Raw genomic sequence first — 27856 nt, forward strand, 5'->3', positions numbered from 1 at the left:
TTAAAAAGTAAGTAATATTTCAAATTCAAAAGGCATTACAAACTTTTCCAACAATTTAATCAAAACATAAACTAAATTAAATTTAACATAAGAAAAATGTATATTTTTTTACTCCCATGTTGAATGGTATCATAATTGAAAATTTACAAATCATTTATCTGTTTCGTTTTAAAACCTCTTAATGTTTTAATCGCTTTTGTTTTAAAGTGTAAGTTCTGTAAGTTTTAAACTTCCTGAATATATAGCTCGAAAATACCGCAATATAAAATAATTTGTTTGTACTGCCTAGGCATTTTCGTCAAATTCTAACGTTTGTATGTTGCGATATCTCCAAAAACTTTTGACTTTGAGAACAGAGATTACGTATTCAAATTTTTTACTTGATTAGAACACAGTATGGAGAAGAAACTCGTTGACCGGAATAGAACCAGAAGAAAACATTGATTGTGCGCAAAATGATCAGTGCTATATTCAAAAATTAGCTAATTTCATTCACTTTTTTTTTGGAAAATCAGGTCTGATCGACCCGTTTATGACATCGTAGCTTCTTAAAGGATGAAAAGATTTTGAATTTTTATTTGTTTGAAAGATAATTTTATCAAAAGTGTTCTTAGCTATGTTTTAAGAAAACTTTTCTAGTTGTTATTTGGAACGTAACTCTTAGCTCGAAAATGACATTCGAGAATATCTCAGTTATGAATCAGAACTGAGATACTCTCGATCAAATTACCTACCAAATAAACAAAAAGTCAAAATCGGTTTATCCGTTTAAAAGCTTCGGTGCTACAGACAGACACATAGGTATACAGTCGGGGGTTGAATAATACAAACTCTAGTCAGGAGTTTAAAACAAGATCATCATTATTATCTCATTATTATCAGATACTATTAATAGGAAATAATTTTTAAATTATCAGTATTTAAACAAATTATTTACAATAAATAATTATATCAAAAATACTTTTTTAGTTTGACCCAGTATTTATTTTATCATTTCAATTTACTGATAAGAATAAATTACATATTTTTAATTAATAACTTTTTATTTATGATATGATGGAAGGAAAATCTAAATTTTTTTTTTTTTTTTGCAACTTTAGATGGAGGTTATCAACCTCAATGATCCTTATCGAATATGTTTTTCTGAGTAATGATTTCTAGATTATTCTAGATATTAGGGATGGCACATGTATGAAAGTGAGCAAAAAATTTAAACACATCATAAGCTCTTATTAAATCATAGTTTTTCTTTTCGTAATTTAATATTACAAGATTTTAGATGGTAGAAATGAAATGGTAGAGATGAGAATCAATTTTAAAGAATAGAAGCGTAAAAATTTGACCCCCATCCTAAAACCAAATATATATGTATATTTTTTTAACCTTTGACTTAAATGGCCGAGCGGTCTAAGGCGTTTGTCTTTGTTTGTCCATTTAGACTTAGGTTGCGGGTTCGAATCCATTCAGCGGCAGTGTGAATAATTTATAATTAATGGGAGTGCAGAATTGATCACATTGTCGTCGCTTGGATAAGAACGAAGTAACCGACTCCACCCACATCAAAATGTAACTGTCAATATGTTTGTAATTAAATAAATAAAGATTAACAAATAATGATGTGGGTGGCCTCTGTTATAGGCGATATGTCAGAGAAACGGAGGTTAAACCCCATTATTATTATTATTATTATTAACCTTTGACTTAAAAATGACAAAAACCATTATTGAAATTAACTATATACAAATATTGTTAATTCGGCGAGACGATATTACATTTGAGATCGATTTTTCAAGACAAGACAGAGCGAGTTTTGCTTGTTGCATTCGATACAGAAAGTAAATTATAAAAATTTGTGACCTATTTTGATTCTATACAATTCACGGAATTCTTTTTTTATCCGCCGATTTTTTGGTTTGAGGGGCTTTTGGAGTCGCCGACTACGAATATAATGTTCAAAAGTTTCTTCGAAGCACCATATTTAACTGTAGATCCACGTCTGTTCTGTATCTACCCCTAGCTTTTGTTTATTCTATTTTAATATTATAAAAATTTACCATTTTTAACCGACTTCAAACAAAAAAGGAGGAGGTTATCAATTCGACTGTATTTTTTTTTTTTTATGTTTGTTACCTCAGAACTTTCGACTGGGTGAACTGCTTTTGATAATTCTTTATCTATTTGAAAGCTGGTGCTTCCCGTGTGGTTCCATTTCATTTTGGTCTAGTTCTGATAACGGCATCCATGAGAAAACGATAAAAGTCTTAAATTTGCATTAAGTATGCGCGACAAGAGGATGAATAACTCAATATCAAGCCAACTGATTTCGATTATTCTTTTTTTAGTGACAATTTAGTTAGTTTACTTCACATTCACTAAAAATCACAAAATAAAATAAAAACTTTTAACAAAAAGAAAACCGACTTCAAAAGAGAAACTTTTCCAAAACAAATTAATATGCACTAAAAAGTAAAAAATAACGATAATATAATGTAGTAAAATTATTGTTATTTTTGGAATCGGTGTTAGCCAAGCTAATGTAGAAAACTGTTCTGTCAGAGTTGTTTCCTTGGCTGACACCGACTCCAAAAATAACAATAATTTTAACTACATTATATTATCGTTATTTTATACTTTTTAGTGCATATTAATTTGTTTTGGAAAAGTTTCTTTTGAAGTCGGTTTTCTTTTTATTAAAAGTTTTTTTTTTCTATCACTGATCGATATGCTGATCATTTGAATTAAGAATTCTAATAACTAGAAAAAATGGAATAGCAAATCAGAAACCATTTTAGTAGATATTCTCGTTAATTTTCCGTGAATAGAAAAACTATATGCAGAAAATTTCATATACATGAGGATAGTTGAACATATTCACATCTTGAAAAAAATGTTTGAGTGGTTGTTCCATGTTAGAAAATAAAGACTAAAATAAAGATTTCTAAAATCGTGGAAGTCACTTGACGGGATATAACAAACTTTCAGTTTTATATATATTATATTATTTATACATACATAGAGAAATAAAATATGTAAATCTGAAGAAAATCAAAATACAATAAAAAACCATTGAGAAAAAGAAAAATTTATTTTGATATAAGTACACATTTATCAAAAATTATACTTCTCTAAAGATATTGCTTTGTATGACGAGACGTTATTTCGGTTGAAACAAGGTTTTTAGAACATCTCAAGATATTTCAGTAATCTAGACTCGAAGTTGATTTTAACTTTATAATATACTTTATATAATTATACGAGTGGCTTAGGTATTTCGATACCGAAAAAATGAAAATGATCTAAAAAATTTGAAATATTATTTATCAATTAATCATCCTTTTATATTTCTTTTGTGAAAAATTCATATCGATTCTCTCAAAGTCAGCGTATCAAAGTCAGTGTTTTTAGAAAAAGGGACACATTTCTCATCAACCGTATATATCATGAGAATCGTTTAAAAGGAAGATTAACGTAGTTCCAGCATGGTATTTGCAGTTTCTATGTTAAAGCAATGGTACAATTTTTTTTCGACAGAATTTAACGAAAAATTAAATTTAAGAATTTAATAATGCTTACTATTAATTCCCAAAGTTTCAGAAATTTTGACCGTTTAAAATGGGAAATAATTATGCCAACGTCCCAATTTCGATCAATTTACGTCAAAATTAATATCTCGAAAGTGAAAATTAATTTCTAAATTTTTTTTTTAGAATTGTATTGTATAAACATTTTTTTCTACTTTTTCTTCAATATATAATAATATCATAAAAAATAGTTGGAGAGACCGGACATTTTGCATGCTTTAAATGGGACATGACCCTCAAAATCGCGAACTTTGTCTTTAAATATCTCGCGATCTAAACGGTCAAAAATTATGAAATTTTAGGAATTCATAAATAAAGCTATTATAAAACCGAGAAAAAAAATTCGGCCAAATCTGTCGAAAAGTGATTTCATGCTGGTACTACCTTAATTGATAAATCATATTTTAAATTTTTAACCGACTTCAAACAAAAAAGAAACAGGTTCTCAGTTCGTCTGTATTTTTTTTTTTATGTTTGTTACCTCAGAACTTTTGACTGGGTGAACCTATTTTGATGATTCTTTATCTATTTGAAAGCTAGTGCTTCTCGTGTGGTCCCATTTCAATTTGGTCCAGTTCTGACAATGGCATCCATGAGAAAACCATAAAAGTCTTAAATTTTCATTACGTATGTGCGCGACAAATGGACGAATAACTCAGTATCACGCCAACCGATTTCGATGATTCTTTTTTTAGTGATAAATTAGTTAGTGTACTTCACTAAAAATCATGAAATAAAAAAACTTTTAACAAAAAAAAAAAAACGACTTCAAAAAACAAACAATTCGAAAACAAATAAATACGTACTAAAAAGTAAAAAATAACAAAAATATAATGTAGTTACAATTATTTTTATTTTTGGAGTCGGTGTCAGCCAAGTTAATTTAGCAAACTGTTCTGTCACAGATGTTTCCTTGGCTGACATCGACTCCAAAAGTTTTTTTATTGTTCATCTTTTTCATTTCAACTTTAAGATATATGGATATCGTAAATTTAAAATTATACCGAAAATTTGAAATTGTATTTATTGATTAATTGATCCTTTTTTACGTCTTTTGTGAAAACTTTATATCGATTCTCTGTACGGTTTAGGAGAAATTAACCAGCAAAGTCAGTGATTTTACCAAAAAGAAACTAAAATTTTGGTACTAATATAGTCATCACTATTCTGTGATAACTATTTGTTTTGAAATATCCTGTATACCAATTTCCATATTTATCGCAGAATAGTTTCGATACTAACGTTCACTTTAAACCAATAGTCAGCTTTTTTCGAATTTATTCTATACAATACCTTATATTATATGTTTTCAATATTGTAAAAAAATAGTATCATGATTTAATATCGTTAAATTTGAAGTGTGAAACACTCACGCAATCTCTATATACTAAAACAGTGAATCCTGACTAAAAAAGTTTGAATGATAATTTGATCGAGAGCATTCTTAGCTCTGCGTTAAGTGTGAGTTTAGAATTTCGCACCCAAAACCACTAGAAAAGAGGCGATGATCTTCAAGTAGGCTGAGTCGATTTTTTTGAACACCAATCGATCAGACCTTATTTCGTGGCATCGTAGCTCCTAAACTAAAGGAACGAATTTCATTTTTCATTTGTTTCAAAGACAATTTGATCAAAAACAATCTTGAGCTTGTTTCAAGTTCGAGTCAAGGGTTCCGTACCCGATAACATCTAGAGAAGTGGTGATGATCTTCAAACAGTTGAGCAGATTTTGTTGAAACATAGCTAAGAACACTCTCGTTCAAATTACCTTTCAAACAAAAAAATGAGAATAAAATTACGTTAAGCTAATAACATCCCCCTTTTAAGCCGGGGGTTGAAAGTTATAGCAAATTGCTCTTTTCCGTTGTATTTTTGGAGAACCTTACCTTTTCAAAATAGCAATATGATGACAACACTTTAAATTTCAGCAGGTATTTTCAGCATTCGGTTTAAAGTCAAACGATCTATTTTGCTTTCATAGTAACTCGATTAAAAAATTAAAACGAAATTTGGTTATTTTCCACAAAGCTATACAAATCTATTTAAATTTTTCCAAATTCGACATTTTGTTCATCTTTTATTTAACGAAAAAATATATTTTTAATGTTTGGAACACAATTTGTGAAATTTTTCGGTATGATATTAGTAAAATATAAATATTTTGATCAAAAACACGTACAAATTGCTTAGTAGAAAGTCTTCGTATAAATTTATATTCGGACATATACCATATTTTTAGGATTATGTAGGAAACCAATTCGTATAAAAAATATACATTCGAATTTATAACTTATCTTTCGGATTATGTAAAGTGAGATTAGAAATACCTTTCGAAGATTTCATACTTTGATTTTCCATATGGTTCAATATACTAGTGTCAACAATAAAAAATTGGATAAAAACAAAGCCAAATTCAAAACGTATGTCGTTTTCCAATATTTTATTTCACAAAAAAAAATTATTCAAATTTCATGTAATATAACATCATAGAATTCAAAGAAAATCTTTTTACACCTTACACTTCTCAGAATTATTTGGTTACTAGTATAATAACCGCCCGCTTCGCTGATTTTAAAAGTAAAGAGCACAGCGTTATAGACTTCACCTCCCTTGCTCTCACTAGTCCCTCTTGCATAACACTTGAAATAGGGATTGTTTTACACAGGTAAAAGTATATATAAAGTTTTCAATTTATTTAAACATGTAAAAAAAGGCATGATGTATTGATTACAGATGGCCATATTTTTTATACCATGTATATATGAAATATACATAGTATATTAAGTTAAGTCCCAAGTTTGTAACGCTTAAAAATAATGATGCTAGGAAAAAAATTTTGTCATAGGTGTTCATAAAATCACCTAATTAGTCCATTTCAGGTTGTCCGCCCGTCCGTCCGTCTGTGGACACGATAACTCAAAAACGAAAAAAGATATCGAGCTGAAATTTTTACAGCGTACTCAGGACGTTGTTTGTTTTCACTTGTTTTTAAATTAATTAATCGATTTTTTTATATCTTTATACATTGTAGCTCATGTGTTATTCTGATGTATGAACTATATTATTGTAAATTTTCATTAAAATCCATTGAGTAGTTTTTTCGTGAAAACGTAACAAACAAACAAACTCACTTTCCAATTTATAATATACTAGCTTGATACCCACCCGCTTCGCTGGACTTAAAAGTAAAGGTGTTATAGCCCCACCTCTCTTATTTTTACTTATCCCCGTTCCATAACAATCAAAATAGGGGTAGAAATTGTTTTACACAGGTAAAACATATGTATAGATTTCTATTGTTTTTTTAAAATGTTATACGGTCTTGATTCATTGAGTGTATCAGAACAGGTGGCCATGAATTGAAGAAAACCAAAAACTTTCTTTTTTAATATATCTTTATAAATTATAGCTCATGTGTTAGTCTGATGTATGAGCTATATTATTGTACCTTTTTATTCAAATCTATTCAAGTTTATACGTGAGAGTCTAATAAGCAAACAAACAAACAACCTTACTTTCACATTTATATTAAATAGGGTAGGGATTTTTTTTCTACAGATATAATGTGACCCAATAGATTTTGTTCGAAATTTTTTTTTATTTTATCATGAATAGCACACACAAAAAATAAATAAACTTAACAGTCGAGAAAAATTTTGTTTATAGATTTTTTTACGATTGTTTGTGTAATGTTATAAAAAAAAATTCCCAACCAAGTCTGCCTACGCATGGCGTTGTGTATTGGGAAAAATATTTGAATAACACCATTGAGATTTCTAATATTTGATTTTTTTTTTGTTGGAAATATTGGATTGTGTTCATATGGGCCTAACAAAATATGTTTTTTTAGGATAGGTATAATTAGATTATTATTAATAAAGTATGCATCATACGTATAAAATATCGATTAAAAAAACAAATTCATGGAAATACCAACTCTTCGTTAATTTTCTTAGATACCCGTCATACATTTCGAATTTGTCTTTTGGAAAAACCACTAAAAAAACGGCAACTTTATCTAAAACAGTTCTGGCGCAAGATGGCTTGTTTTTAGTTTAAATTATGGTTCATCATTATTAATCTGCATCGAAGCCGGTTTATTGTTTCGAGTACAATCTGAAATGATGGGCAATACCAAGGATACCCATATTACTATGTCGATAATGTAAACCGATTCCTGGTTAAAGTTCCTGGTTGAAGTGTCGACCTATAAGGTAGATTAATATCTCCAGAATCCGCACAAAGCTGTTATTCAAGCAGTATTAGATATCCAAGGTACACACTTTATGACATCTGAGTGGAAGAACGTTTTGTGAAAGTCAGATCTTATCAGAGGCTTGGTGAAGAGCCTCCTTAAGCAATAGACAACTCCCTCGAAGGAAAAAAAGTCGACACGTGATGTTATTTTGAACAAAATCTATGTAATGGCCAGTACAGGGGATTGAGAAATAAGTATCTTGGAAAATAGAGACTACCTAGTGTAACCATAACTGTTGCCGGAACTGATTCAACTAGCAAAAGAAGGGATAATTACTCATCAAGCTCTTACTACGGCATACCAACTTGGGTAAGCCATTCTTTTATGCCCTCTCTGATTTGAGTTTTATTGACGTTAAGGTACTATTCGTGAATAACTCCAAATAAGTAATTGGAGAAGAGTCAGGCTTCTTTCAGTTATAATAACAAACTTTATGATCTTAACGTATTATACAAACTAGCCATCTGTACCCGCGGCTTCACTCAAGTAACTTACACTTCCATCCTTAGGTAAAATATAGGTTCCAATCAAATAAAGGTTAAAAAACATTGAATTTTACTGAAACAAAAGTTGAATGTTGATTTTTCTTAAAACTTAATTAATCCAGTTTCCAATTGGGAATAATCCACTTTAATTTACCTAGAAGATAAAAAGATTTTACATTTTCCAGTACTTTCCAGTACCGTATTTTTAATGATAGGACTTTCAATTATTGGACCCATGTAGAGTATTAATCGACACTCTAAATTTTAATCGATAATGATTCATTTAGAAATATTTGAGGTCAATGTACTCATTGTAATAAAATATTTACATAGACCAATGAGAATATAGAAACGAGAAATGGGAAATTAACTCTTATTAGCGAGGGTTAGTATTTACATTTTTTTATTCAAAGAAAACAATGTACTAGAACATAGGGAATAAGATAAATAATACTATTTTAAATTCGTGCCTCATTAACGTGACAAATTTTATGAATATTTAGTGATTAAAATAATCATGAAATCTATTCATAATGCATTTAAATTCTTTATTTGAATTTTATTTAAGATAGTTTTGTCATTATAGTCGGATTCATAAAACATGCTGACGTTTATTTTTATTTATCTTTTCAACACATCGATAAAAAAAAACAATTTTATTTTTAAATTTTCCTAATTCTTTGGTTTATTGAATACTAGATTCAGGGCCGGATTAACAAGTAGGCAGAATAGGCAGTTGCCTGGGGCCCCCGATTTTAGGGGGCCCCCGAAAAATGAAAAAGACTTCTAAAATTTTCTTACAAACATAAAATTCTAGAGAGTGAAAGAAAAATATAATCAGAACTTGTAATATTTGGGATTGCGCAGGGACAAATAGGACACAACTAAACAACGTACAGGATAATTTAGAAATTTAATTAAGAATTAATATACATAGAAAAATGTTCGTATTAAAGTTCATCAATATTCATGAAATAAAATCACATCAGTGTTCATACTAAATTAACGCATGTAATACAGTTTAGATACGCTGCTATACAACAACCTCAATACAGTTTAGATACGCTGCTATACAGCAAACACAATACAGTTTAAATACGCTGCTATACGCCAAACACAATACAGTTTAAATACGCTGTTATACGCCAAACACACTTCAGTTTAAATACGCTGCTTTTCGCCTCCAGATACACTGACGCACAAAAAACTCATAGTCATTTGTATAAGATTCTAATGGAAGATCAATTAGCCGATGTATTTCCTAACACAGAAATAGCTCTTCGGATTTTTTTAACATTAATGATCACAAATTGTTCTGCCGAACGATCCTTCTCGCAATTAAAAAGAATCAAAGCTGCTGAAAGAGCTACAACGCGACAAGAGCGACTCGAGATGTTAGGTATACTTTGCATTGAGTCAGATTTATTGAACAAAATCGATACTGATGATATAATTGATGAATTTGCCGAAAACAAATGTAGAAAACGACATGTTTAAAATGTAGATAGTAATTTTATTGATATTATTACATTGGGACAATAAAATTTTTATGAAAGATAAAAGTTTGTATTTTTTAATCGAAAAAAGAAGGGAACGGACGTGAAAAAAAGGGCCCCCAAATTGATGGTTGCCTAGGGCCCCGTTGAGGGTTAATCCGGCCCTGACTAGATTACCCAGTGAACTTCATTTCACCTACAATTCGTTTAATTGTAACTATTGATCAGCGATTATTAATCTTAATTAACCTGCAATTCCAATTCATTACTATGCGTAGCCCGCCCGTTAAATCTGATAAGACCACCCGCAAGCTCACTTCCTGCTTAGCCCGCCCGTTAAACACAAATTTTACTACAACCTCTTGGACAGGCCTACGGCCTTCGTTCTGGCTGAAGCTTTCTACGCTGGCATATAGCTGTAACAAATATTTATTCACAATACATGAATAACAATAAACACTACCTCAATACTATTCGAATAGTTCATAATTCTAGATAAATATGGTGCAGGTGGGAGCGCAAATAAATGCATAAGTACATAGTAAAGTAATATAATGCATTATTTATATGCGTTTCCACCATTTATTGCATTTAATATTTCGTCATAAATTTTCTAATGTTCCGCTCAACTTCTTTAATTTTTGCTTTCATAAAAACCTTTTCTAGACAATAATTAACACACACACAAAAAAAAAAAAAAAAACAAATTAGCGAAATTGTTCCATCCGTTCTCAAATTATAGCGTTACCAAAAAAAAAATAGGGATCCATTTATAAAATTAGTTTTTGAGACCACTCCAAAAATGATTTTAGAATATACACAAAACTATATGTTTTTTTATACTGTTTATGCTTTTTAATTATAAATATTTCGCTTCGCAATCGATTGATCAAACAATTTTTTCCCAAATACACCTATATTGTACATCAAATTGTTAACAAAAAAAAAAAATAATTTTACGGTCAAACTACCTTAAAACAGAAAAGTGTTACAAATATTAAATGAGTAATACATTTGTGTTAGTTTTTTTTTTTAAATAATGCATATTATTTGAAATATACATAAAGACTGAAAAATATTATTGTAAAGTTTTAGGATGTTGTATTTGAATTAAAATTTAGTTTGGATAAATATTTTCTTAAAAAATTGTTTGATTTCCTAAGTAGGTAAAGTAGGACATAAAAGAAAACTTGATACAAGATAGATTCCACAAAAATCAAATGTAATGACAATAATTCAATTTCTGACTAAACAACTTTAACCATGGTCATTTTTCCTTAATTTCTAAGATCAGGGGATGTTCTCTTACCTATTGAAAACTCTGTATATTTTACACTGATCTATATATAGCTGTATATAAGCCATATTTTATTTATTTTTAAAATATAGCATAAAATATGGCGTAAAAGAGCGCCTCAGTATGAGTAGCTGGGATGCGCGATTATAATCGTCATATGACTTACTTACTTGACTTAATTCCTTTAATCCCTAGGGGGACATAGGGCCGTAACAAACGATCTCCAGCGAACACGATTGCTGACCAGACTCTTGACTTCACTGAAGGTTTTGCCTTCCGGTTCTGCCTCATTTTTTACGGTTCTTTGCGAGATGATGCTAGGTCTTCCTGGTTTTCTAATGCCTTGTGGATTCCAATCAAGTGCCTGGCGGCTGATGTCTTCAGAAGGTTTTCTTAGCGTATGGACGATCCAGCCAAACTTTCTAAGCTTGATAACGTCTACTGTGGGTGTTTGATTTGTTTTCTTCCACAGGTTAACATTGGATATCGTATTTGGCCAAAAGATGTTTAGTATTTTTCTGAGACAGTTTTTAATGAATGTCTGTATTTTGTTAGAGATGGTTTTAGTAACTCTCCATGTTTGGCAACCGTAGAGTAGTACTGACTTTACATTTGTTTCAAAAATTCTGAGTTTGGTCTTGAGTCTTAGGTCCTTACATATCCAGATGTTTCTTAGTTGTGTGAAGGCTCCTTTTGCTTTTTTAATTCTTTGAGCTACATCTTCATCGGATCCCTCTTGTTTGTTAACAATGCCGCCTAAATATTGAAACTGTTCTACTTATTCAATTTCTTCATTGTTAAGCATTATACTTAATGTTCGCCTTGAATTTATTCTCATTTCTTTAGTTTTTCTTATGTTGATTTTCAATCCAACCTAATAATCGTTATATAGAGATCTCTATATTTTTTTTAGTTCTAGCCACTCATTTGGTGGCGCTAGTATATATCCATATATCTCAAATTCAGACCAATTTCAATACATAAGATCTATATCTTATATATCTATGATATGTTATGACGTATAAACAGTGACTAGAAGAAAGAATAGTAACAGAATGGTAAATCAGGTTGAGGAAAATGTTCGATTTCAAATGGAAGATAAAGATTAAATAGAAGCCTTGATTTTGTAAACTATACTATGTAAATGCAATTTAAAAAGTAGAGAAACTTGTAAGAATGCATTTGTTAAACATAAAATATTAACTTTTCCCTGTTTGTATGTGCTTGAAAGTATTAAATTTTTACTGCGTAATCCCGAATATTTTGAACAAAATAAATATAAGAGTACTGGCTATATGATAAGGTGTAGAAATGCCTACACTTTGCCCAAAATCAAACTGAATAATTTTAAAAATGGAAGTAGATACAAAACAATTCAATTATATAATAAATTTTCAAATAATGAACATAATAAAAAATGACATACAAAAACATGGTAAAAAATTTTCTACAGCACTCAAACACTATTTAATTCAGAATGCATTCTATTCGATAGATGAAATGATTTAAATTTTCTATATGCGGATGTTTTATTTATTTTCTTATTTTTATTTTTTTTTTTTTTTAACTCTGCTTTTTTTTTATTGAATCGATCGTACCTAGCTCTCACTAAATCTGTACGTAATTTTAATGACTATTTTCCTAATTGTTTTTGGAACTTGACCAATGGTTTTTTTTTTGTTTTTTTTAATTTTTATTTTGACACATCTTGAACAGGCATTTTGTTGTGTTCAAGACACGAATTTTAACATTTTAACAATTGACGCATCTTTGACAGGCCTTTTACACCTGTTAGAGATAAGTATTTTAACTGTTTAATTCTTGACACGTCTTTGACAGACCTTTTACATCTGTTAGAGATAAGTATTTTAATATTTTAATATTTGACACGTCTTTGACAGACCTTTTACATCTGTTGGAGATAAGTATTTTAAAACTTTTTAATATTTGACACGTGTTTAACAGGCCTTTTACACCTGTTAGAGATAAGAATTTATTTATTTATTTACCTATTTTATTTTTTATTGTTTTTAACGTTTAACTTAATAAAATTTTACTATTTGACTATCGTTATGATTTTATCTATTTTATTTATATTTATTTATTTTTATTATTTATTTATTTATATATTTATTAAATTTTTGAATATAAACAGGTGCCTCTTGTGCCAATGCTCCAGGGAGTTTTATTGTACCATATTCACAGACAGTGATTTTTTTTTTTTTTTTTTCTTTCGTCCTTATGTTGAGGTTAAAGATTGCGACATATTAAATTGTTTTATTTTACTATTTTTGAAAATCTTAAAATCTACTTTTTCTGTTTTATAATTATATTTTATTTTATTTTATTTTTGTAACTGAAATATGTATACTTTTAATTGACATGTTCTAAACAAATGTATCGATTTGTAAAAAAAAGAATCAATAAATATTATTATTATTATTATTATTATACTGGCGACCCTGGTTTATAAATTTGAATTAGTGAGCTTTTAAAATTTCAACAAGTCTCAACTATAATATTAATACTACAGAATTCTTAAACGAATCATATTCAGGTTTTTATTTTTACATAATTTATTCAAAAAAAACTATATTGCGTGTACATTATGCACGTGTGAAATGAACTTATTATGTATTGTTACATAGAAAAAAAAATAATACACTGCTTATAATAGAATTTAAATTTAAATACAATTACATTTATATTTTTATAACATTCAATAAATATTAAAAAGCTACCTCCTCAAACAAAAGTTTATTATTTATATTTATCAATATTTGTTATTATTGGAGTAATGAGAAAATAATGAGGTTTGAGATTCTTTAATGTACCCACTTTATAGCAAGAATAACGTTTTGATTTCTGAAAAATTTTATGAGCCTTCAAAAAATGTCAGTCCAGAAACTTTATATTAATGTATTTTACCCCTTTTCTTTAAGAATATAGAAAAAGTTCGACATTTTTGCTGTTTGTATAAGATAACATAAATAAAAGGAAAAAGAAGATAAGATCTTCCATCACATCGTTTACCAATGTTTTCGATATTCCCTTCTGAATCTGAAGTATTTCCTACCACATGTTCCTTAAAATAAGCTATATGGGTATCGATAAGGTGGTATCAATTCCACATATCCTAATCACCTAATCCTTTCTCGCCTAACGAAATGTCAAGAATTTTGTTTCTCTTTGTCCAGGGATCAAATATTATTCGGAGTATCTTTCAATCCCTACAGTTTGGAGACATTCATAAGCAGCAGTCAGCACCTTGGTTTCACTTATTTATTTCACTACTGGCTAAAGTACAGACCCTTACACAACTAGTTCTCCAAAACCATCATTAATGGTTTATTTTAATAGCACTTACATATTTAAACTATTGAAATGCTGAGAAGTTGGGGTCAAGAATACTGAACGATGTTTTTTCTGTTTGTGTGGGTACTATATAATCTTCATGTATCTACACGGTAATGAATGTATAGCGTTTACTACAATGCTGGTATAGAAACAGATACTATAGTATCTATGTTAGCATAAGTAATATTTTAATAATCTTGAAAAGATACAAATAATAAAATATACAGTATAAAAACTTAAATAATCGCAACAACGTGTAGTAATAAAATATATAAACAATAAAAAAGAGTTAAAATGGTTAAAAAACAGATAGATAAAATTAGACTACACATTTAAAAAAATTAAAAACACAATAAATAATTTAAAAGAGTTTAAAAACAGAAGGATAAAATAGTGTCACATATCACAGTCAAACAATTTTAAAAAGAATAGCACAGCACACACATATCACAAGCACTTTATCACAGTTGTTGGTGGGGAGGGATGGCTCAGGTGTTCGGGCCATCCATACCTGTGTGCAGGTTCACAGAGGCTGATCATGGTACTGTCTCTGTCCGGTTAGATGTTCGGTATAAATGTCACGTGACCAGCGGATCGTGTCTGACGCCATCAACCGTGCCATGGTCTGCGTATATTTTGGGGATATTCCCAAAGACTTCGCAACCCTGTAGTTCTGTGCTAGCCAGGACCCGAGCGAACCAACGACAAAAGCATCCAAAGAGACCCTATAGCCTTTCGAGGATAACTCAGCAGCAAGTTGGTTATATTTATCGAGCTTTTGCTGCCGAGCCACCTCTAGAGCATCTGGGGCACCCTCAAATGGAATGCAGATGTCTATTATTACAGTATTGAATAGGACTATTCATCAGAAGTATTGTGAGTATCGCTAACCAGTATGGGCCTAACGCTTATACTGTATTGACTCGACCGCAATAACTATTGCTAATGTTACTATTCTCTCAATGGTTAAATCAGTATGGCGTTCACACCGATACTGTCATAGTGATATCCACGAAAAATTTCTTACCTTGTGGAAAGTATTGTTTTGTAGTTTTTCTGCAGGAAACCCATTACTCATGCTGCCCTTTCAAATTCTTTAACAGTATTTCTAAAACGAGTATATAACTTGCCCATAATATTCGCATAAAAAAAATGGCGTTTCACTCATTTTAAATTGTTCCTCCAGCGTGTTTTTACGGATTTACCTTAATATAATAATATCTTAGTAAAATATTTTATCAAATACTCGAATGTGTTAGTATGAGTCAAGTAGAACCGAATACTGAACTTTCTATGTACACAGTTGGAAAAACTTGGGAAGCATAATAATAGCGAACAATTCATCAGACAGAAAAATTTCAAAGAATTTATTCCCTGGAACCAAAAAAAAAATGTATACATAATCTTACCCGCCATTTCCGGTTAAAGGTGGAATATTTGCCACTGTATGGTGAATGGCTGTTCGAAATCTTGAGAAAGTATGTCATGATTTTTGTAAATAAAATATATAGTCTGTAGCAAAAAGTACGCCTGGAAAAAAAATCTTTTAGTTATTTTCTTTTCAATAATTACGTAATTCGATCTATTTAAAAGTTTATAAACCCTACCGTAACAAATGGTAGGAAATTTTGGATCGGTGTCTCCAAATCTAATACTTTTTAAATCTCTATATATTCTCTAACTATAGTTAATATAGTTAGTTACTATAATAGTAGTTACTATAATAGTAGTTACTATAATAACTATAGTCATTATAGTTCTACCTCACCGACCATACTCCCTAATACTCCCTAATCCTTTTTAAATCTCTATATATATTTTCTAACAATAGTTATTTTTATTAAAATTTTTTTTTTAGCAAAATATGAATATTAATAAGTTTATTTCTATATAATATTTAAAAATAGATCATGACGTTAAAAAACACATTGAATATGTAATAATTTTTTTTGTATTTTTCAAATACATTACGATAATTTTTTTCTAAAACATAAAATTTGATAACACATTTTTTTTTTACTTTAGCTAGATTATAGAATGCAATATTATCAAGTGAATAAACCTATATTTTAAAATTTATTTGAACCAGAAAGCTATTCACTATAGTACACGTTATCGCAACAAAAATCACTGTTGCAGGAAATTTGTTGGTTAAAAATAAGGTCATTTATCGTTTATTTATTATTCATGATAAAAATTTACATTTTAATGTAGTAGAACTTGTCTCACAATCATATATTACGAATTTTACTCATGCCTATCTCATATAGCGGGATTTAAATCCAAAAATAACTCCCGTAGTGTATTTTCCGGTTTTTTTTTTTAAGAATAAATTGTTAAAAAGAGTACAAACACTTCAAAATAAAGGTTGAGGATGTATGAAGTTGGACTAAGTCTAAATAATTTCTGAAACTTTAGCCGTGGGAGGGGGGGGGGGTGTTGCCTGATTATTTAAATAAATAAATAACTTCAAAAGTAGGCATATTTAACATTGATTTATGGTAAAATGGTAAATGGATGATCTGTTTTCATAGATTTCTAAAAAAATAGTCGGTTCAATACAATAAATGATTAATATATTATTTTTTATTTAATTTGCAGCCAGACAATGTGACGGGAACATACAGTGCTGGTGAAGAACCACAAGCATACTGTGTTGTGTATAGTTGTGCCGATCGTGGAAGTCTAGAAGTTGCCGAACGTGCATTGGCTACATTATGGACAAGTGGTTTGGTTGCATCAAAAGCGGTTATACTTGTTGCAAACAAAGCTGACTTGGTTCGATCGAGAGCTGTAACAACCGATGGTAAAGTTTTGAAATACATTTTTATTACATAAAGACTATTTTATTTCTACCATAAAAAACATAATGTTTTCTGAACATAAGTCTAAGCAGAAATGGCTTTTTTTTGACATTCCTATTTCTTTTTCTATCCTTTTATACCTACAAAAGAAACAAAAGGAATTACCAGAAAAAAATGAAAACGTTCAAGCAACAATTTTTTAAACGTAAACCGCTGTTTCCTCCTTAGTTGCCTTAACTTGTAAAGGCTTAATACCTAAACGACCTTCTTCGACTTCATCGAATCCTGGACACCCGATTTTTATACCGACGAAATTAATCGACTTGTGTTGGCAATATAGAATGTAGAGATAAGAAACACAATCTCTCTGTTCAAAAGTGACCCTAAAATTGCATTAAATTAAGATGGCATTGGTGTAGCATTGTTACCAGTGGGGTCGGAGTATAAAGTTGTATAATACATTTGTATAATACTCTCTCACTCTCTGATACAATTACACTTCGTCCCTTCTTTTCCTTTGTCCATGATATGCATATCCTTTGCTACACTGGCGCTATTCTAGTCCCTTTATTTAATGCTATTTTGTGGACCCTTTTTGATTCAAACAGCCATATAAGATTGTGTTCTTTATCTATACATTCTATAGTTGGCAACACTGCACTGATTCAAATGGCGCTTTTTCGATTAAATTGACTAAGTATTCATACGGAGACATTACAGTTTAAAGTAAACTCATACAAACGGACCAAATTTTTGAAAGAACCTAATATAATAAATAATTACTAAAGTATAAAAATCCCTTAAAATCCTCTATTACCCAGAATCGATATATTTATGACATATAATAAAATAAAATTACGTTTTACAGAGGGAAAAGCAATAGCAACACAATACGATTGTAAATTTATTGAAACATCAGTTGGTATCAATCATAATGTGGATGAACTACTTGTTGGTTTACTAACACAAATCCGATTGAAATTAGAAAACCCCGAGAAAACGCGTGATTTATTTCGTAAACGCAGTTGTTCGAAAAAGAATCGTAATAAATCACCAAATCGTGTTGGTACTACAATTACATCAGCATTAACCTCATGCGGCGGTGGTTCAAATCCAAATGGTGAAGTTGAAGATGTTACAAAGACAATTGGTTACTGTTGGGGTACAGCATCATCAGCAAATACAGATAGTCCACAAAATTCACCGAAAAAATATCGTGGTACACGTACATCGGCTAGTTTAAAAGTTAAAGGTTTATTGGGTAAGGTATGGGCGCGTGATTCTAAATCGAAATCATGTGAAAATTTGCATGTATTGTAAAGAATTTCTCTTCTATATTTTTTAAATTAAATTATAGATAAAATATTGTAGTAATGTTCTTAATATTACAAAAATAAAACAATATTTTTTGAAATAGAAAGACAAATCCCTGTTACCTGTCAAAGTCGAGTTTGTTTTATTTATAGTTCTTGAACTACAATTCCAGAATCGTAGCAAAGTTATTTCCTTCTTCATTGAATATAGCCAAACACATTGTTCGACACAAATCTTTGTTTCAAGACAGCAAGTAAATTAATTTGAATTGCAACTTTCGTTTAAGTTGCAACTTTCGTTTAATGCCTTAAGCTGGGTTCAATTCAACCAGGCACTTTTTTGAAAAATTAGGCGTACAAGATGCTGAAAAATAAAGCCTACTACTTATTCCACTCATAGCTCCATACTAAGTAATCTGTACGATATTTCACTCTCGCGTAATATCTGTTTATAAGTCATTTTTATACGGATTACTATTAGTAACAGCTCCAAAACCATGTAGTTCAAGTGAAGCAAATATCATGTTCTAGCAGTCAGTACAAATTACTAAAACGAAATAGACAATCAATGGCGATTACTTTGCTAAACCTTGTCTCATCTGCCTCTATCAATTTAAACTTTGAAGTACCATTCCTATATGAGATGATAGAAACGACTCCAGCCATTACTAATGGAGTCCTTTGCAACGCCAGGGTCTATCGGTAAAAGGAAGACGAATTGCCAAGAGTAGCTTGGTGTCTTGGACACGCTATCGTATTGACTCTACAGCTAGGAGTGTTTTTGTAATATTTGATTATAGTCGAAGAAATAAGCCAGTGAACTGTCGATTTCGAGAAGAGTAACACGGATCAGGATGAGGTGTTTTGCATTCGATTCGAGATGTCGTCTACAAACTTTGCGAACAAAAGTGATGTGGGAGAAATGAAAAACTGGAAAAACAGAAAAACTGGAAACTAAATATGGATAGTAAATTGATACTCAAGGGTTACTCAATGGTATACGAACATTATTATTCAAGGCGTATAATATACATCTAAGTTTCTTGAAGTTTTACAAGAATATTTAACTTATTTCGTCGAAATACGTTACTTGAAGATTTCCGGGGCCGTCGAACACGAATATTATTACGAAATTGGCCCCGAGGTAAATGGTTCCGAAGACAGAGAAAATGGGGACGCCCAGGCGTGAAATATTATACAATTTCTCGTAAAATTACAAGAGACTAGGTTTATACTGCCCGCCAGGCAGGACGCCAGGTACCTCAATGTCCATTTTCGTTGTGATTTTCGAGTTCAGTGATCTCAAAAACCTCCAAGTAACAAAATTCGACTCATTTCCATAAATATTTAGTTTCCAGTTTTTCATTTCTTCCTCATCACTTTTGTTCACAAAGTTTGTAGATGCCCTCAACTGAGCCGTTTTTGGTGCTTTATTTCTTCGTCTATTAGGAACTTCATTTAATGTATAATTCCAAAGATAGTTATATACCCTTCATTATAATTTCACAAAAAAACTAAGCAAATGGGGCACTTTTTGAGTAATAGAAGTTAACCAAATGAGTTGGACCAATGACTTAGGCCACTTGGATCGGCTGCATTTGTTTCTGTAAATGCAGATGAAGAATATCTAGAGAATTTAGAATTATAAATAAAACGATTACTCGATTAGACATAAATTAAACACAACCTAAAAACCCTTGCGCACAACAATTCTGTAAAAAAAGATATAAAATAACAAAATATAACTTTGAATTTAAAAAGAAACAGTATTAAACTACACTAAAAAGAATAAAAAACATACAAAAAACCTATATTTTAATATTGTATGGTCCATTAATTAAACACCAATATTTGTAATTAGTAATGTCCATTTTGAGAAAATCATTTTTTAGTTACGAAATTTTCAGTTGTAAAATGTAGAAAATTTAAATATGGTAGGTAAACAAAAATTGTAGAGAAACATATATTTTTAAACAAAAAGTAACATTAATATTGCAGTTTTGGGTCCATTTTAGAGGTTAGAATTGTAAATTTAAAAAAAATGAAACGATTTTGTTAAAATACAAGCTTTAATTTAGAGAAACGTACCACATTTTTTAATTTTTGAAGAAAAAATGTGTACAAGTTAGTTTTGTTCGTTGAAATTTAGATTTAGTTTAAAATTACTAAAAAAAAACAATAGTTCTTAGTTCACTTTGACAGGATTAAAAATGGTGTCGAAATATTTGATAAACGCTTATTATATTATTAAACAGTTATAATGGAATCGGTTTTAAGACTGTTCGATTTTAAGAATGAGTAAAAGACACCATGATATTAAAAAGTCAAGTCCATTTGTATAAAAAAAAAATAAATTTGTAATAAAAAGAAAAAATACGACACAATCAAAAAATAAATTTAAGTAAAAAAAAAAATTTTGTGAAAAAATTAAAAAAAAATATGTTTTTGATTTGAACAAAAATTGAAAAAAAGTAATTTTTATCACAAACATAATTAAACCGTAAATATTTACAATAATGAATTTTTGACCAATTTTGTGTAACGTGCCTTGAAATTATATAAAGGCTTATTATTCATTTCTCTTACGCTAAAAAATATCGCAAAATATTATGTATACATTAAACCATCTTTCAAATTAAGTTTGAATATTATTTAGCCATGCACGCTATCAAGCTAAGTCCGTTGAATTGGAGTAGATGGTGAAAATTTAAGCTAATTTTCAAGTTCTTTAGAAATTTTGAACGCCTCTCAATTTACTCATAGTTTGGAGGAAAAATGTGAAGATGAAATTATCCTTTCGACTAATTCGTGAGGACTAACTGCGAGTATTGTTTTGAGGGTAGATAAAGTCCACGGCGATATTATCAAAAGTTCTGCGCAAAAACGATTGAATCTTATAAGTACCTAATGTTTATTTGACTATGGAACTCTCAGAACACTTTTGAAGAAAATAAAATACAATAGATCAAACTACTCAGAACTAAACAGAAATAAACTTGAATCATTTTTTTAATTTTTCTTGATCATAATTTTTGTGAAGATTTCTTCTTCAACTTCTTTTTTTTCACCAAATTTGCGGTCCGTAAATGAACAAAGAAGGTTCAAGTTTTTTAATTTTATTTAATATTTCGAAAATTTACTAAAAATTGATTAACTAGTTAGTTTTCATGTAATTTTATAATTGAAAATGGTATTTTAAACTGTAAATTCAAACGCCAGTGACGTCAACATATCGCTTTAGTAACGCCATCTCACGGATAAATGATAAAATAACATGCAAAATAATAAATGGTTTGTTTCTTAACTTGTTTTTCAACATTATTAACATAATTTTACATGGAAACAAGCCGAAAAATGTTAATTTAGAGTGATTCCGATTGATTCCCAACCTTAACAAATATCAGACAGATATCACACAACCAATCACAAGTCGTTTTTGTATTCAAATATATGACTATTTTTTAATAATAATTTTAAAAAAAAATAGAATTATTAATTTTAAAACAGATTCCTTAATTATTTATATATGAATTTGGAGCAAAATAACATTAATGCAACCTCTCTATTTTTTATTTAAGTAGAAATCTTTACCAAAAACTTCATTGGAAAAAATTAAAAAAATTATTAGAAAGAAATAATCAAAGGAACCTCTTGTTTCATCTTCTTTAAAAAACCACCGAAATGCTCCAAGGATATTATATCTAATTTTTTAAATGAGAGTTATATTCGAAATTTTCTGGAACTTATTGTTTTATTTATTCATTCGAAGTAATGATATTTGGCTGTAATCGAATATCAAGGAAGAATATCGATTTATCGTACTGATTGGGCAATGCAAATATCGAAGAAAATGTATAATATAATTTTAAATTTCGATGCCAAACTATTAATATCGCAATCTTTCCCAGATCCAAAATTCAACGGACTAAAAACGCTACATTATCTTCTCGTGAATGGCTAAGCAAATTAAGTAACTCCTAATTTTAATTAAAAAAATTCTAACGCTTGTAAAATTGCTCCAGGTACTGGGGACTTAAAAGGTATTTAAATCTTAGAAAGTATATTTATATAAAATGTTCAATATTCTCTAATTCAATAAATAAATAAAAAATTGTTTGGATTTAATTTATCTGGAAAAAATAGGCTTATTACATAATGGATTCTTCCAAAAAAAAAAAATTAAATTTACGTTCGAAAATCTACGTTTGTGCCAACAAAGTTAATTGCATAAATTTGTATAAAAAAAAATATATTTAAATGTTTAGAATTATTATTAAATCAATGAAATAAATAAAAAAAAAAAAAAAAAAAAACAACGTACCACGCACGTTTCAATTTTCAAGAAAAAATTATTATTGTCAAAATTATATTTGCGAATAAATTTTTCTTGGAAATATCAACTAAGTATATGCACAAAACATAATGACAAACAGTTGTATAAGTTTTTTTTTAATTTTATTAAAATTGTGTGAAAATTTGGAACAATAACCTTGAAAATTAATTGAATACTCGAAATATTATTCTTAAAAACAAATTTTGGATTATTCAAAATACTTTAATAACAAAACACCTTTAGTATACTTTTTTTTTAAAAGGTTATTGATAATAGGTTTAATTTATTTATTTACAATTAATAATTAGTATTTATCAAGTTTCAAAACCGATTAATTTATTAATGCATTATTGATAATAAATACTTATTTCGAATCAATAATCAAAAAAAAGAAATTTATTACTTTGAAATAAAGTTTTGGTTTAAAAAACTCAAGATATTCAACATTAAAAGCTGTTAATTAAGCATAAAGCTAAGTTAATTCAAATGATGTCTATATATTTATACTTTCTGACCAATGCTGCCAACTTTCAATTCTCAAGCCTACTAAACAGGCAATAGAAAACCATTAAAAACCACCAGGCAGTACTGTCTGCAGAACGTTTTTTCGAGAGACCGTTATAAACTTTTAATAAATAGCATAAATGGTATACAAATATTAAATTATTTGCCTACTAAAAGAAGAATAAAACCACTAGTTTTAGTGGTAAAATCACTGAGTTGGTAACACTGTCGCTGACTGACTCATCACGATATCTCTAAAACCAAAGACTATAGGATAGACAAGAAGCAGAAGTATAATTATAAGTGACATCTGGAGTCTGAGGCGATCAACTATTAAGTTTGTAGGCCTTTGCGGGTATCAAACTAACTTAATAGTGACTATTAACTATTAAGTTTGACTCGGTAGAGGCGCTGAAACTCGTATACTACGATTTTACATTAGCTCATATGGGCTGCTTCTCCTCTATCCTATGCTCTTTGTCTAAAACTAGACATATCTGACTTGTAACTTAGCAAAGTTGCTCATTTCGTGATGTAAATGCTCACTTAGAACGGATTTCGTGAGTTATTAATTAAATTATATTTATTTTTTCCGAGATATTTTACTTTTTTCTTGAACAGGTTGCCAACATAGACAGAAAATGCAAGAGAAAAGAAATTTTATTTTAAGGTTATATAGCAGTACCGAAGTCATAGCAATATATAATTTACGCCATATCGATCACAAAGTTCAAATTAATTGAAACAGAAAGATTGACAAGTAATGTTATAAGTAGAGTAAATATGCCAATAACAAAATTTTGGGACATGTAATTCGAATACCACGCACTGATTGAAGAAGCTGGTTCATGTTATTATGACCATATTATCATCTACCTAGGCCTGCAAGTTTGACAGTATAAAGGTTCGCCATATCTCTTCCATATGTCCTATTTTCTGATATATAAGCTATAATACTGTGAATACTTAACCCCAACTTGAGAAATAATTTCCCATTCACTCAACTTTCATCTCCTATTTCACTCCCTTCAAGTTTTATGTTTCCTATGTCTCTAGTACCCTATGTCTTTTTCCAAGGTCCCATTTAAATTTAAGTCGGAAATCATCAAAATTGGTTGAGCGATTTAGGCGTAAAAAGGTAAATAACAGGCAGACAGTTAGAGCTACTTTCACATTTATAAGATTAGTCAGGATGCTTAGAACTGCACCATATCAAAAATACAATTTAGCTGGCACCCAATTTCCACAAGATTTGTGCGAAATTTTTCTTTTCGGATTTTAAATTTAAAACCTGAGACATTTTGTCATATATCTATCCACAGTATTTACTTTCGCTAGAAGTAATAATAATTGTTTTAAAAAGTCAAACAAATGAAATAAATTGAATTAATTAACTTATAATACACTTTTTATTTACAAAAACAATTATTTTCTATTTTTAATGTATAATATTTTTTTTATTTGATTCTCATGTATAAATAGGTAAATGTACTAACAAACAAACATACAATATTATTTATTTATTGTTCTAAATTTAAACTTTTTTATATTGATTGTGAAAAAATATACTTACAGGAAGACACACATTTTAGGGGACATCCATTACATACTCTCCATTAAATAACCTTTTTCCTTAAAGCCTTGTCCAAACTGAATCGATATTGAGGATCATCGCCAATTTTTTCATTTTCCCGGGTATTGAATCCTAAACTTGCACTTGAAATATACCTAAGAACACTTCCCATTAAATTACCTTTTAAAAGAAAGACAAAAAATCAATATCGGTTCATCCGTTTAGCGGTTCATCAACTTATAACGGTTCAACTTATAACATCTTTTTTGAGTTCGAAGGTTAATAAGAGTTAAAAACTTTAACTCTTTTTTGCTTCGGGGGTTAATAAAATTCATTAAAAATATGCAAAAATACACGGGCTCATAATGACTTCGTTATTACTAAATTACCTTAAGAAGAAGGAGCAAGAAAGAAAAAAATATTAACTTTTTCATTTTTTTAATAAATCTGTGTCCACAATTTGACGGACGGCTAGTTCGCAAGATGTTTTTGTTCTAAAAAATTTTTCCACATTTTTTCGCAGTAGATTCGTGCCCTTAAGCATTATTGGTGATTGACACTCTGTACTACTTAAATTAGAAAAATATAATTATAATCAATGTATTTTTTAATTGATAAGGAATTATCTTTTTTTTAATCAACGGTTTAAATAATATCCTCGATTAATGTTTAATGTATTTTTTTAGATATTTAAAAACGATATTGATATTAATATGCTTTGCACAATAAAAATCAGTAGTATTCTTTTATAAATACTATTAATCCTTTCTAGAAACAATATCCAAAGTCCTTATAAAAAGATAAAATATGGATTATTTAAACTAAAATTATGAATATGAAAGGTTATTTATAAATTATAATTTTGAGTAGCAAATAATCACGTAGGGCATATTCTACACAGGAAACTGGTCCCGATCAAAAATTGTTGGCTGGAAATTTTATATATTTAGATCAGTGTTTCCCAAAGTGTGGGTCGCGATCCGCTTGGTGAGCTGCTAACTGCCGCGGAGGATCGCAAAGACTTGTCATATAGACGCTTTGTCTTTGGTTTCGATAACCGGCTCAGTGGGGATTTCGGGTTCAAATCCAGTCAGCGGCAGCCTGATCAATTATACTTATTTTGAATTTATTTTATCTAATTCTTAGAGCCCACCACCTAAAATAGTACACGAAATAATTATTACGTGCAAAACAAAGTTGATTCCCTAGATAGCAAATTTGATAGCTACGTACTCTTATGATATTTTTTATAATCTATGTAATACATATTACTTAAATGATATAACTTTGTTCATTTTTAATAAGGTGGCAATTGTTTGTCATTTATGTAATGTGTATTGCATATACTTTTCTTTAATCTATCTTTCTTTAATAAGTCCTGAATTACTGACTGACGTATCAACGCACAACCTAAACCACTGATCGTAGAGATCTGAAACTTGGAGCGTGTGTTCTGTCTATGACGTAGACATCCAATAAGAAAGGAATTTTAAAAACTCTACTTCTAAGGGCCTGAAAAACGGGGGCAAAGGTTGTATGGGACAACGTGATTCCTTGGTACAATCTACTTTAAATTTTGCATAAACATTCTTTAACAGAATTGATTGAAGTATTTTTTTGTATTTAAAGTTAAAATTGCTAAATTGGCTACCTATGGCAGTGCTGCATAAAATCACTTATCAAATATCTTTTCTTTCATTCGAGCTTTGCCTGCTTCGTAAATACAAATTGTGCCAACTGTTTTTTGATTAAAGCATTTTTACAAAAATCAACTGATTTCAGCACAAATAAACCATTTTATGTTGAAATAATTCAATAACAAATAATTTTACGCTCAATTAATTTAGCTTTTTAAATAATATTCCACAATAAAACGAAAAAAAATATTACCAAACACAATTTTAATAAAACTAAAAAAAATTTATATACAACAAAAATGTGTTTTATAAATGATCAAAAAAAATAATAAAAAATTATATGTGGCGTTATAATTGCTGTGTAATTTTTAAATGTTTTTTGTAATTTTTATTAGTAAAGTTTTTCTTTTTTAAAACATTTTTAACCTGTTCGGAATTTCCGGGTACATATTTAACGAAAAAAACAAAATGTTTAAACGCATGCTATCCGTATTAAACTACACCAAAAAAAGTAAAACAAACAAAAAAAAAAACGTATAAATAAATGTTTGCAAAAAAAATAAAACCACACATTCACGTAATCAAAGTACATAATTACTTACACCAAAGAGTATATTCTTATTAGTAATATTTATTATAATTTCTTCTTAAACATTTTTTTTTATTATTATGCTTAAAAAAATACGATACTAAAAATATTAATTCACTAAAAGTAATAATTTATTTTCAAAAATATTTCATAGCTACTTAAACTTTATACCACCAAACCTTGTTTAACCAGGGAATAGGAAGTTGTTCTTTATAAATACGCAAACATTTTTTGTCTGAAACAGTTCTTTGTAATCCAAATAGTTTAGTCAGTAATTGATACCAAAAATCTAGCTTTTTGTGCGACAAAAATGGTTTTTATAGAAAAACAAACCACTTATATTGGATTTATTGGAATTTTTTTTGAAGAGTGCCTAGATTTCGCCGAAACAATTATAAGAAATAACAATTTTTATACGAAAAAACAATTTTGGATAAAACTATTCAGTGCGTTTTTGACTAAGCTGTGTACGGCTTGTGTAAAAATGTTTCGAACAAAAACTGTTATTTTTTTAATCAATAACAACTTTCTAATTTAAAGTGTTCATCTATCGATTACCAGTTATAGAGTAGAGTGAGCTTTAATGTCTGCGTAAGATGTGCTTCTACATACCCAACATTTTTCGCTTGA

At 29.3% G+C, this 27856-nt stretch overlaps 1 protein-coding gene across 1 annotated transcript in view; it reads left to right on the forward strand.

The window, feature by feature from the left end:
• LOC123294174 overlaps positions 1–18597 on the forward strand; it is a 185840-nt gene extending 167243 nt beyond the window's left edge. The window contains exons 7-8 of the mRNA XM_044875283.1: positions 17075–17279; positions 18146–18597. Of these exons, the coding sequence (XP_044731218.1) occupies positions 17075–17279; positions 18146–18597 (657 nt within the window). The remainder of the gene's footprint in view (positions 1–17074; positions 17280–18145) is intronic.
• The last annotated feature ends 9259 nt before the right edge of the window (positions 18598–27856 follow it).

This window comes from Chrysoperla carnea, chromosome 1 (assembly GCF_905475395.1).
Source record: "Chrysoperla carnea chromosome 1, inChrCarn1.1, whole genome shotgun sequence".
Classification (NCBI taxonomy): Eukaryota; Metazoa; Arthropoda; class Insecta; order Neuroptera; family Chrysopidae; genus Chrysoperla; species Chrysoperla carnea.